Below are 14,277 nucleotides of genomic sequence, written 5' to 3'. Positions count from 1 at the left end.
TCCCAAAGGGTATGACTATACATTTTTTGGCGTTCAGTTCAAGGCCATGGCTCTGGCACCAATTATCCGTTTCTATGAGGCCTATCTGAAGGATGCTTGTGTCCGCTGGAGTATCAATTATGGCGCCCAGTTTGCAGTCATATGCGAACTTTGTCAGCCACAATCCTCCTATGTTTGCTTGCACCTCGGAAAAATAAATGCCTAACAAGTCTGTTCTTATGACAAAAAGTTAGGCTTACTTCCCACAATATCTGCTGTTCCTTCAACCATTTGCAGAAGGTGCCAGTTATGCACGATCACATCTTTTATCTTTACCTTATCCCTGCTGTATGTCATAATAAAGGGAAGACCTTTATTTTTACGTTCTCTAGCAGATCTAGGGTAAACTAGGGTGGAAAAATACATCTTGCCTTGAATAGACCTATGCTCCCACACCTCACAGCAAGCTCCTTTTATTTCAATTTCATTGTATCCCCTTGTTACAAAATCCAGTTTCAGGCCTGATAAGCCATTCTCAAAATCTGCATCATTCACATTTACCCTAGACATTCTAATGATCTGCCCTTTCACCACATTATGGAAAACATGCTGTGGATGCATGCTTCGTTTGTGTAGATAAGATGGTCTATAGCAATCGCTTCTAAACAACTTTGTGCTTAACACACCAACTTCATTAATTCAATCCTCCTGGGGAAGCTTTTATATGAAAATCTTAAAAAGGTAGTACTTCCATTTAACCTATCCACCATAGTTCTCAAATTCACTTCATCCCCCTTCTAAACTAGGAAGAGATCATCTACAAAATGCCGGTAGTAGCAAATCTCCTTATCCACCAATGGTAAAATAGTGTTCAATTCCCACTCGCACATAACAATGTTTGCATAACTTTTGGCACAACTCGTGCCCATGGCAACTCCCGGTATTTGCCAATAGTAAATGTCAAATGCAAACATGTTGTGCTTGAGGACAGTTTCAGACAAAAGTCACAGGAAATCTATATATTTTGTTTCAAATCCCCCATGTTTGATGAGAAAACTTCTCGCCATCTCTATGCCCTTTTGATTAGGTATACAGGTGAAGAGTGAAGCTACAGCTAATGTAACTAGCAGTTGGGCGTCTTTCAGTAAACCTATTTTATATGCTGAGTATAAGTATTGTAAGAACTGCTTAGTGGCCCTTAACACAAAGCTGTAATGCTCAAGCATCACTCTGAGTTGTTTCTCCAGAAAAATGGTTATTGGTTCTATGAACCAGTCTGACCCAGATACAATGGGTCGAAATGACAGCTTAAAGGCCTCCTTGTACATCTTAGGAAGGCCTGATAGACTAGGAACAAGAGGACATTCTATGCAAAAATACTGAAATAACTCTTTGGTCTTAATATTTAATTTAACATACTCACTCATTGTGTTCATATCTCTCTCATGCATCATATTTATAGCACTCCTATCTGCTCGTTTATAAGTTCTTTCATCATTATGCATTTCAGTCATTGTTCCAAAGTAATATTCCTTGTCTATGGCTACCACTGGACTGCCTTTGTCAGCTGGTCTAATGGCAATTTGGTTATTCTGTAAATCCAACAAGGCCTTCCACTCCTGTGGAGTTAAATTAGAGCCACCATATCCCTTTCTATTATCACATAGCGTTTTGTAAATTTCCTTTTTCACAACTTTGCAAAAAACATCCAATATAGGTGAATTATGAGGGGTAAACATGCCGGGTTTCCTGAAAAATGAAACATTAACATCCTCACTCTCAGTAGAAAACATTAACTTCAAAGAAACATTGCGAATGAACATTCTCAATTCTATCAATATATCAGCAACATCAGCCCCCACTAGAGGGGATGAAACTTAAACCTCTATTAAGCACATTACACTCAAAGTCACTGAGTTTACTTTTACAGATATACCAAACTAACCCATGTTGGTAGATGTCCTTATTTTCTTGTGTTCTCACGTTCATGTCCACAGACGGTTGCTGCTTGTTTGCCATTCCGGTAGTGGTCCTGCTCCACCGACTTGACCCTGCTTTGTCGGAACGGCAAGTGTAAGAGTGAAAGAACCTGCTCCTTTGGAATAGAATTAACTTTCTGCCTCACCACTGGTGTAGTATCAGACTGAATAGTAAATGTTAAGTTGTCCATCTCGCCTTCATTCTTGCTGGTTGGGATCGGAGCCGATCCTTGGCCATCTTCAATAGCTCAAGAGCTGTTTACTGGCTCGAGGCTACCCCTTATCCCATAATGCCTAGCGATAGCTACCCAGATCTCGTTTGCCGCTTCAGCTGCGAGGGTGTCATTTTTCTGGCTCAGGCTCGTATATTTAACTTTTTGTGTAAACTTTCCTCTAAAATTTTAATTTTTCTAGTATCTTTTCTATTTAGAGTTAGTGATACGTGTTGTAGTTATTTTTTCTATAGTGTCTCTCTTTTTTGTAGAACTCGTTTAAGTTAGAGAGTTTTCCCCGCCCCTCCCCCATCCATTTAACTTAGAGGCTCTCCTATTTCTTTTCCCTTATTGTAAAAAAAAAAACAAAAAACTTTTAACTATTTAACTATATTATATCTTAGTTTTCCTTCATAGTTATAGATAGTACTGTTGTGTTTTTTGTCTAGTGTAGTACTGTTCTTGTCTGTATTTACTTAGTCTTCCTTTTTTTTGGTACAGCATGTCTAAGGAAGCTAAGGTTTCTGGATTCAAGAAGTGTGGCTCATGTTGTCAGAAAATGTCTCTGATAGATGGGCACACTAGTTGCGTCTACTGTTTAGGTGCTGTTCACCTGCAGGACTCTTGTTCTATTTGCCATGCTTTTAGTCTAAGAGTCCTGCAGGAGTGTAAGAACAAACTGATTCTTAGGGGTCTGTTAAAACCCCAGGATTCACTGGCAAAGAGTTCACAGCCAGTGAAATCCCCAAAATCCACTAAGCCGTTGGCTCCACTCTCGGAGCCGACTCCTGTGCAAGATTTACCTCCAATGTCGGTTCCGGCTGGCACCGACAAAACAACCACCCGTCTGCTGCATTGGATGCTTCAGAGCCGTCATGGAGCCACAAGAGGCTGAGGTCCCCTTCTTTAGAGTTGGTGCATTCGGCTCCTTGGTCTCCATTACTTCAAAGTGAGCATAGCCACCGATCCTCTCACTCCATTCGATCCTCTAGGCTGTCGGATCACGATGTGGAGAGAGTAGTCAGTAGGTTGCTAAAGACGCAGGCACTGGCTAAATTATTGTCCAGCCCTCCTCAACAGGTATCGGCTCTGTCCACTTCACTTGATGTTCCTCCTCAGACTCCAATCAGTTCGGAGCCGGAGTTCGTTGGGGTTCGAGTAGTGGAACCGTCAGCCCCGATAACTATATCTCCTTTGGTTCCGACGTCTGCGCCGATTACCTCGGTGGCACCTTCCATCGAGGGATCTTGGCACCGGGGCTCCCTCATCGGCTCTGAGGGGGCGAGTGGCATCGGACCCTTGTCCGACCGCGTTCTCCCTCTCGGAGCATTGGCGCAGATGAGCTCGGCTCCAACATCGGCCTTGGAGCCATCCCCCTCAGCGCAGAGAAAGATTCCTATTTCTTCGGAACCGGAGCTTTCTCTGCCTCGTGGTAGGGACGCCTTTGAGGTCATGCGGAGTGGGCTGTCCCCTGAGTCAGCTCCACTACCAGCCCCTCCGGCTCCATCCCCCATAGTGCCTGTGCCAAGCTCTGCTCCTACTCCAGACCCCAAGCGTAGGGAACCGATGCTCCAGGACACCCCATTGGGTGTTTCCTCTTCTTCCGAGGCCTCCCCTGATCACGCAGAGGAGCCCCCTCAGAAGAAGAAGTGCAAGAGGAAGCACATTGACTCCCCTGAGTCTGTCACTTCTGATACAGACTTAGATGAATCGGAAGGGTCCCCGAGATCCCCCTCTGAAGATGTTTCCTTCTCTGACATCCTGGAAATGCTTAGGCAGAGGGGGAACTGGAATCCCCTAGCCCCTACCGAGGATGAGTCTGTATTCCTGGATGCTTTCGGTTCCAGACCTTCCACCTCCTGGGTTTCACAGCCTTTCGATCCACTTATGTCAGTGGTGGCTCGAAAGGCTTGGTCAGCTCCAGACACAGTGGAACCAACTCCGAGGAGACCTGGTAAATTTATTACAGCTTCCCAGGATAAGCAATTCCTTTCTAAAGGTACGCCCATTGATGCCATGGTAGTAGCAGTAGCCACCAAAAAAGAGTTAGCGGAGACCTCTTCATCTGTTCATCCCCCTAACAAGGAGTTTAGGATGATGGACTGGTACGGGAAGCGATTGTTTGCTTCAGCGACCTTCTCCATGAGGTCACTGAACTACCGATGTCATTTTACTCGACTTCAAAGGGATCTTCTTAAAGAGCTTGGAGATACCCTTCATGATCCTACAGCTGAGGGAGCACAAGCCAAAGTAGCTTCCCAGCTAGCGATGCTTAATTCTGTAGTTAACTCCTCCATGGGGCTCATTTCCTATGCAGCCGATGGGGCGAGTAGAGCCGCGGGCACAGGTGTGGCCCTTAGGAGGCATGCGTGGATGTGGCTGTGTAACTTTGCAGAACCCTTTAGATCATCCTTCACCAATACCCCCGTTGATGGCTCCTTTCTCTTTGGGCCACAGGTGAAAGACACGACTAGATGTGAGCAGGAAGGCAAGACTCTCTCTGCCGTAGGAGTCCGTTTATCCACTCCCTCTAGACCTTACCCCAAGGGTCAGAAGAGTGGTAAGATGTGGTTCCGTAAATCCCAGGGAGCCTTGCCTGACACACGTAGTGGTTTTTCCTCCAGAGGCAGAGGGGGAAACAATAATAATAGATGCCGCCCTCATGGCAGAGGGGGGTACGCAGAACCAGGGCAACAGAGAATCTTTCTCTGATAAGCCCTTCCAGCATCCCTGAAGGGTTGCCCGGCTGCTCACCTCTGGAGGCAGTCGGGGGAAGACTTTCACTGTACCCAAAAGCCTGGCAAAATTTAACAAAAGACAGATGGGTACGGTCCATTATATCCGGATGTTACAACATTCCCTTCCATCAACCCCCCTTACAGTCAAAGAAAATCCTTCCAGATGTTCCACCCAATCTGATGGAGCAAGCAGTAATAGAAGTTTCAAAACTGCTAGAAAAAAGAGCCATTCAGGAAGTCCCCGCAGACCAGCACGGATCCGGAACTTACTCGAGGTTCTTTTTGGTACCAAAAAAGACAGGGGACTGGAGACTGATTCTGGATCTCAGCAAACTAAACAGGTCTGTACAAAGAACAAAGTTTCGGATGGTCACGCTACAGTCCATTCTACCCTTTCTGGGTCAGGACAATTGGATGTGCTCTATAGATCTTCAGGACGCGTACTACCATATCAAGATGGACAGGCGCTCCAGGAGATATCTTCGCTTTTGGGTGGGGGCCAGTCATTACCAGTTCAGAGCTCTGCCCTTTACCCCAGGGTGTTCAAATGCATGGCAGTGGTCACGGCTCACCTGAGACGTCAAGGATTCCAGGTGTTTCCTTATCTAGATGACTGGCTCCTCACTGCTACCACCAGGCATCAATTCCTACAAGCATGGGATTATACAATCACAACCTGCACCCAGCTAGGCATTACAATAAATTTCAAAAAATCTGCCTTGTTCCCTATCAATCTATTACTTACATAGGAGCAGACTTAGACACAAGGGATATGTTCACAAGGTTACCACCGCAATTCGTCATCAAGTGCAAATTCTAATGCAGAGCAAAAGGATTCAAGTCAGGTACATCCTTCAAACTCTGGGCTGCATGGCAGCTGCCATTCTTCTGATCAAACTAGCACACTTTCATATGAGAATTCTTCAGTGGCTTCTGTTCACGCAGTGGTTTTTCCAAGAGCTACCCATGACTCACATGATCCTGATCACAGAGGCATGCAAAAGACACCATCTTGGTGGATGGACTCCCCGCTAGTTACTCAGGGCAGACCTTTCATACAACCCCCTCCGGTAGCCATGGTGACGACTGACTCCTCCCTGATAGGGTGTGTGTGGGGGGGGCATTATCTGGGCAGGACAGTCCAAGGCACTTGGCAACCTCACGAGTACCATCTGCACATAAATGTCCTAGAAGTGAGAGCCGTGCTCCTAGCGTTGCAAGCTCTTTAAGACTCTCTTCCTTCTGGGACCATTGCAGTTCAAACAGACATGTCAGTGGTGTGGTACATCAACAAGCAGGGCGGAACTAGATCCTACCCCCTGTGTCGAGAAGTACTCAGATGTTGGCAGTGGGCGATTTCTTCCCATAGTTTTCTGATTGCAATGCACATCCCTGGGAGATCCAATGTCATAGTGGACAGGCTCAGCAGAGCTATCCTCATGCCTCACGAGTGGTCTCTGAATCAGGAAGTTGCGAATCTTATTGTCGCAATTGGGGACAGCCTTGCTGCGATCTTTTTGCCACCCCCTTCAACAGCAAATGCAGCAACTACTTCTCCCTTCTTTCGCTTCCAGGTCACATACCCTGAGACGCTGTAGTCCACGATTGGTCACAGGGACTTCTTTATGCCTTTCCTCCATTTCCCCTGATTCCGAAACTCGTACAGAAAGCAGTATCGTTGGGTTGCAAAATGATCCTCATTGCCCCCTACTGGCCTCAACAGATATGGTTCCCGTTCCTGCACCATTACCTTCTCGATCAGCCCTGGACTCTGGACCCAATTCCGGAACTCCTGATTCATCAGTCAGGCGGGTTGCATCAATCCCTCCAAACTCTCCAGCTCACAGCTTGGTTGCTCCACTTCCAACCTTAGCCAGGCTTCCTAGCATTTCCCCAGCAGTTCATGAGATTATCGTCTCCTCTCATAAGTCTACAACGAGAAAAACTTATGCTAGCAAATGGAAACGTTTTTCTTGTTGGGCAGAGGATCACTTCTCAGCGCCAGTCCACGAAATTCTGGAATTCCTAGCACAACTGTTTCACTCTGGGTCCACTTCCGCTACAATTAGGGTACAATTAGAGGCCATTTCTAATTTTCATGTTGGTTTGTCAAATTCTAACATTATGTCTCATAAGCTCTGTAAAGCTTTTTTGAGAGGGACATCTCTTTTTAGGCCCCCAGTCAGAGATCCCCCTCCTCCTTGGGACCTTAATTTAGTCCTAACTTCCTTAATTCTGCCCCCTTTTGAACCAGCAGCATCCTGCTCCATCAAGTTTTTATCTTGGAAGACACTCTTTCTGGTAGCAATCACTTCAGCTAGGCATGTCTCAGAACTTCAGGCACTATGTGTTCATCCTCCCTACCTGGTGTTTCATAAAGACAGAGTTGCTCTGAGGACTAATCATTCGTTTCTTCCTAAAGTCTGCTCAGAAAATAATTTAAACCAATCTATAGATCTCCCTGTGTTCTTTCCATATCATAGCAACAAGGCAAAGTACAAACTCCACCAATTGGGCGTTCATAGACAATTGCGTTTTTACCTGCATAGAACTAAAGAAATAAGAAAGTCAGACCAATTATTCCTTTCTTATGCCGTAAACAAACAAGGTCTCCCAGTTTCCAAGGTGACCTTATCTAGATGGTTGTCCCACACTATTACCTTTATTTATCAGTTAAGGAACAAAGTTACCAATTAAACCAAAAGGTCATTCTACTAGGGCCTTGGCCACCTCTGTAGCCTTTCAGTCTAGGTTGCCCATGTATTCTATCTGTGCAGCTGCCACGTGGGCAAACCCTCATACCTTTGTTTCTCATTACAAGCTGGATATGGTCTCCCGGAGCAGAGCTGACTTTGGTTCCACTGTTCTGAAGAGTCTGTTCCACTGAGCCACTCAGGATGTTAGGTGCTAGGGACGCTGTCCCAACCAGCAAGAATGAAGGCAAGATAGGCAACTTAACATAAATAAGTTATGTACCTACTATAACGTTCCATGTAAGTTGTCTTCATTTCGCCTTCTTTCTTGCGTCCCACCCTCCGTCCCCCTGTCCTAGTGGACTGAAAGGAGTTCCTTTTTTTCAATAGGGAAAACAAACCGACACAGTGAGAGAATTAGGGATCATTATTACTGTGCTTGCAAGGGATTTGAGTACAGTGCTATAGCTAAACACATCAAACAGGAAGGCAATGAGCATAGTTCTGTCTTTCACGTATTGGAAGTAATTACTGAGAATGCCATGATGGGGGATTTGCTCAATGAAACTGAAAGGGTGGAACTAAGGTGGATCTTTAAATTAGCAGGGCATCTGTGGCATGGTCTGAATGATTACATATCCCTTAAACCAGTGCTTAAATCTAGGAAGTTACATAGATAATTTGCATGTGCATATATGTATAGATTTTTTTTTTTTAATTTTTAGAGTTGAGATATGTTCTTTAGGGTTGTGACAGATTTGTTAACTGTTAATGCTTTAGTTTTTGTAAGTGTTTTTCCATCCTTCAACATCACCACAATGCTATACCACTTAATGCTCATTAGGTATATATCTTTAAATGTTTATGAGCTTATTCAAAGTGGTTAATTAGACCAGGAGTGATCTTGTACATAAATTTGTGCAGTGTTTGCACTAAGTTGTCTAATGAAGCAATATTTTATTGTGAAAGCACTTACACCTTTCTATTAAAAGTTTGAAGTTTTATATTAGTGACTCTGCCGTGTTTCCGTATGGAATATTATCGTTAGCGATTTTGTCAATTTTTATTTGTACAGTTCATTACTGGTGTTCCTTTATTCATTTGTTTTATAAATACTCTTCTTTTAGGTATAGTTTGAAAGGAAAACCCTTGCAGGATAAACCAAAGGGTCATTCTACTAGAACTATGGCTACATCTACAGTGTTTTTTTTCCTCCAGAACTGTTTTGGATGTGGTTTGTGCAGCTGCTGCCTAGGTGGGCCATCACACCTTTGTGTCCCACTACAAATTGGACACTCAGTCGAGGTCCAGAACTTCCTTTGGTTCCACCATATTGCACAGTATCCTTCTGTGAGACCTCCATAGGGTTTTACATGGTTGGAGACTCTGTCCCACAAGTTAAATCTAAATGAAAAAGACAACATCAGATAAGAAAGTTCTGTACTTACAACGATAGATCCATGTTGTGTCTTTCCATCTGATTCAGACTTTGTCTGTCCTGCACCCCCCATTATGGAGAGGCTCTTGATTATGGCATGACCAAGTCGGGGAGGTTATTTCCCCTCCTGTATTGGGGTCCATAGTTTGTTCCCATGTATATTGAGCATTGTCAGTTTGGGCGGTAAATGGCAAACCCAATATGAGGTGGTCCATAAGTGCAAGGGATTGTGGGTAGAGAAGACAAATCTTGATGGGCTGAAGTCTATGGTATGTGGCCAGTATCAGGTCCAAGTCAGATCTGATAACCCACATGTTGAACCAATCAGAAAGACACAGCAAGGATCTGTCATTATGGTAAGTACAAACTTTCGTTTTTCTTATGAATACATGATGTTTTCTCTCTCTGTAAACTTGATTCAAGTGCGAGTCTTTTCTCCCCAAGCCTCTTTGAAAGTGTTTGTTTTTTTTTTTTTTTGCTCAGTTGGACTTTCCTGATAAATAAATTTGTAAATAAAAAATAAATATTTGTGAATATCTCTCTCTCACACACATTCAGTCATCATTTTCCATTTCCACAGTAGTCAAGAAATTCTTCTGTGTGGCTCAGTTACTTTTTAAGGGAAAATCTTCAAGTTACACAGGTCGTCATATCACTCTGCTCTTCCTTTATCAGTTCCATCATTGAAGACAGTGCCCCTTTGGTGTGTACAAATCCAAGCATATTGCTCAATTGGAAAATCTCCAAAGATTTCTGACCAAGAAAATTAATGGTCTTAAGTCCTTCAACTGTCTCAGTAGATTAGCAAGACTCGTCCTGCACTTAGTAGCCTACTATCTGCTCTAAGGTGACCAGTCCCTCTCTTTCCAAGCCATGAATTACTGACTCAGTCCTGTTTGAACCTCTATCTCTTTGCATAACCTGTGGTTCTACAAACACCAGCACTAAAAACCTAAATCTGCACCAACAAATAAGACTCATTGGAGGCGTAGGTTTCAAACTCTGTGCATCCTAAGCCTATAGAATAAGCTATCTCTGGAGGTCCAAGAAAGCTTTACATTGACTACTTTTAAGTCTAGTCTTAGATGAGTAGACCCAAATTTACACCTAGGTTGTTGTGTGTGACCTTGCTGGATTTAGGAAATAAACACTTCTAGGTGTTTGAAAAAGGTGGCAAAAACTTTTAAGTGTGTCTACATAAAGGTGTATAGCTAGGCATCTTATGGGCCAGGATCACTTTCCTAGTATTGTTTTTATGTTCCTATGCTGGGTGACATCTTTATGGTTAATAAATGCATAGTGTGTCTGTGGCCCAAAAGATAATAGAGTGGGTTGAGGCCAAGCAGAAGTTTGGACGGCCAGCCCTAACAAGGATTGATAGCAGAGTATACACAATGAGAAATGGCTAGGGGAGCGCTAAGTGAAACACCAGCTCTGGCTGAGTTTTTAGTTGAGTCTAGAATAGAAGCTGCTGTTAAAAAGGGGATAGTTAGAAGGACATATAAAATATTGCATGATAATTATAAGAATTAACCCAAAGTGGTTGGAAAAGATTGAGGAAAGAGAGAATGGAAAAGCAGTAATCAAAGGAACAATGGGAGGGCATATGTATGGCTCGCAAGTATGCGGCAAAGTCTAAATGATTTAGTATTTTTGTATGGAAGTATATTAATAGTTTTTTAGCCCTAGCAGATTTCAGATAACTTTTTCTCAGGTAGATAAAATTGCTAGAGGTGAGATGGGAAAGAAAGAAAGAGGTAATTGGAAAGATGTTTTCTGGGAATGTAATGATTTGGTGGATTTCAAAAATTCCCTGCAGAGTACTTTATCAGAAATGTTGAGGATCAAGTTACTGTAACTAACAAAATGATTCTTTTGAGCTACGATATATGATCTGAATTGCCTAAACGTAGTAAAGCCTTGAAAGTTTAATGTTATTGCCTGCCAGAGAAACAATTACTTGAAAATGGAAATCAAAATGTAAACCATATATAACTGAAACCCTGAAAATTTTAAAGGAGATGAAAGAAATGAAGGTGGGACCTTTAGAAAAGGGGAGGAGCAATTTGCATAGAAAAAAAATAGAAGTAGAGGAAACAATACAAAGAAAATTATCTTTAAGAGGAGGTATGAAATTTAAGGGACTGCAGGACTTGAGAAATTTCTGTAATGTTACAGAAAATGATCATTAAAAAAAAGAAAACATGCATAATGCATCTGGGTAATGAATAATGTTTATAATGGTTTGTTTTATTTTATTTTGAAACTGGGTGAAGTTAATAAAGATGACTAAAAGTGCATAAAGTGTCAGAACAATACATTTAATATTGTCCATGGATTTTTTTTTTTTGCTGCATTGGTGTGGTTTGCCACTTCTGCTTAGTCTTGTTGACTAGACTGTAGCTGTATGCATATACCTAGTATCCATTCTTTAATTTGTAACATTTTATATTTAGTTGGCAGTGAAGAACACAACAGCAACAACTATTCCAGTCTGAAGTATATGGGCTGTTTATACAGCTTTCATTGAGGATACATTTTATAGGGGGATGCTGATGTTTCACCTGCTGCACTTCTTTGTAGCTGTTTTGGTCTATAGTTCATTTTGGTAGTTTTGACATGTGTATAGCTGAGCGTTATAGAATCTGGCACTTATTTGTTGATCTTTATACACACAGCCCACCGAGTTGGTTGATCAATGGAAGGAAACATTTAATATGCCTCTTGAGGATTTCTAAGAACTGAATTGTGATCCCGAAACTGGAAAAGAGCAAACTTTGTTCACAGATGTATTATTTATAGCACACTGGATTGCCAGAGGAAAGATTACACATGGTGTTGGTGGCCTTTTAAATTGCATTCCTTTTTAGAAATGACTGCATATTTATATTTTTATGACTTAATGTTCTTTACTGCCTCTTTCCACGTTCCATCACAGGTGGTAGTCAACGCTCTGGTTGGTGCTATTCCCTCCATTATGAATGTGTTGCTGGTGTGCCTCATCTTCTGGCTTATTTTCAGTATCATGGGAGTGAATCTATTTGCTGGCAAATATGGTTACTGCTTTAATGAGACAGACGAGGCAAATGTTGATAATGAGCTGGTGAACAACAAAAGTGACTGTGACTACTTGATTAGTGAAAACTTTACTGGCATCAGATGGAAAATTGTGAAAATTAATTTTGACAACGTTGGTGCTGGATATCTGGCTCTGCTGCAAGTGGTAAGTGAATAGTACACTGTCTTCTTTTTGAAAGTGATAAGAGTTTATTTTAACAAGTGAATATGATTGTCTGGTGCATGAAATATATATATATATATATATATATATATATTACAAATGTTGTATTATGGGATTCTGCCTGTTTACTTTAAGATAAATTCATTTATTATAGGATTTTTTTTTTTTTTTTTACAACAGTATGTAAAATGTGTACTTGCAGAGCTCTGCAAACTAGCACCAATAACATTGGTCAGCAGCTAAATATTTTGATGTTAATCCTAGGTTGAGGTTTGTTTTCCTAGGTTAGCAAGCAGTTCCAAGCAAGTGGATACTTTCCTATCTGTAACAGAGTTCAAAACTACAATGAGAGAACCTGATATTTGGAGTTTGAAACAGTCTTTTCTTTGATTTGTTTTTGTTTAGTCACCATTAGTATCTTTGTATGGCTCTGTTTCCACAAAGTTTGCCATGAAAGAGAAATGTCTGATCACAGGGGATTCAGAAGAGAGTAGAGTGGTGGTACATCCCTCTAGGTGTTCCTGTTTATAGTTTGTTTATTGTTTTGGAACATCATGCATTTTCCCTGGATGTACCTACCCATAGTGGAGTTTACAGTGGTTGATGGGTACAGGACAGCAGGGAACAGAAATAACTGCTTTTGGGAAGTGTGTGTGTGTGTGTGTGTGTGTGTGTGTGTGTGTGTGTGTGTGGTGCTCAGTTCTGAGTGAGGGCTAGAACTGAAATGTGTATAATTCTAGATTGTTACAGTGGTGGTAAAGTTTAAGAATGATGCTCTTAGAAATGTGAGTACTATTAATATAAGATAAGGAGAAAGAAAGTGCTGCCTTTGTCAGTCTCCTAGTAGAGCTCGCTGAGAGTTTTATGGCAAACTAAAACATGTTGAATTACAGAAGGACTTCATCGAAACTCCACATGTAGTGAGCTTCTCAAGAAAGCTGTTTTCGTATTATTTTGTTCAGCTATTGCACTATGTTTCCCTCTGTTGCATTACACTTTGTGTGGTGGCATTCTCAGACCTTAATTTCAGGCCCCTATGAAGACATTCATGACTTGAAGACTCTGAGAATAATTCTTATGTAAAATTAAACTGCAGAGCTCAGATGCACAGTGAATCAAGCTAACCTGCACTACATCACAAAACCAGTCATACAGGGAATCATGCACACTCATTTGTTTTATTAAAAGTGTTGTAAATTCCTCAGTGTTTGCAGTTCAGATTTCCACCTACCACAGGTGAGATGTAAGAGAATGTACTAATGCAAGGCCTGGGAAAGTTGAAAGGGTATCAACGAAGACGGTTGTGCTGTAAAAAGTAGTGTTCTTGATAAATTCAGAAAGAGTTTACTCTGTGACAGTCACATGCACATATACTGCCTCCTAAAACAGTAGCCAGCAATGTTGAGCATAGTGCTTTCATGTGATACTCTCTGTAACTTCAATGAGGAATTAAATTGTGGTATTGCAGATGCATCTTTAGAAGTTTTACATTGCTCATAAGGGACAGCAAAGCCTTCACCTTGGCAAGGCCAGATCCAGCACTGTGAGACCTAGGCAGCTGCTTAGGGTCCATTGGCTGGGGGGTGAGGGGCCACAAGGTTAATTTAATTAAAAAGAAGTAAGTTATCCTACATTACTATTCTCCAACTCTCTGTTGTGTTGCGTCTGCATGCATACATCTTACTGCTTTAGGATTTTCCAACGAGTGTCTGGAACTTGCAGTTTGTGGAGTGGAGCAAGCAGCATTATGAAGTTAGAAAGCCTTAGCCTTATTGATTTTCAAGTGGAGTACTTGCAGCCGAGCTTGAGAACTTGCAGCATTATGAATGCTGGCCAGGAACTGCAGGTACAAGCTTGTGTGTGTGTGTGTGTGTGTGTGTGTGTGTGTGTGTGTGTGTGTGTGTGTGTGTGTGTGTGTAATGCCCTGGTTAGAGAGGGCAGTTTAGTTAATTAGCTTGCTCAGGCTCAAACCAATACCTTGGCTGCAGGAGACAAGA

At 42.2% G+C, this 14,277-nt stretch overlaps 1 protein-coding gene across 4 annotated transcripts in view; it reads left to right on the top strand.

The window, feature by feature from the left end:
* The window catches only part of SCN8A (sodium voltage-gated channel alpha subunit 8), a 1,580,263-nt gene that overhangs the window by 1,349,792 nt on the left and 216,194 nt on the right, over positions 1–14,277 (top strand). For all 4 annotated transcript variants that reach the window (XM_044083431.1, XM_044083429.1, XM_044083430.1 and 1 more), the window contains one exon: positions 11,978–12,262. In XM_044083431.1, the coding sequence (XP_043939366.1) occupies positions 11,978–12,262 (285 nt within the window). The remainder of the gene's footprint in view (positions 1–11,977; positions 12,263–14,277) is intronic.

Source organism: Protopterus annectens, chromosome 9.part0, assembly GCF_019279795.1.
Source record: "Protopterus annectens isolate FY-2018-M chromosome 9.part0, PAN1.0, whole genome shotgun sequence".
Taxonomy (NCBI): Eukaryota; Metazoa; Chordata; order Ceratodontiformes; family Protopteridae; genus Protopterus; species Protopterus annectens.
The sequence above is the reverse complement of the archived record's forward strand: the minus strand, read 5'-3'. Positions and strand labels throughout refer to the sequence as shown.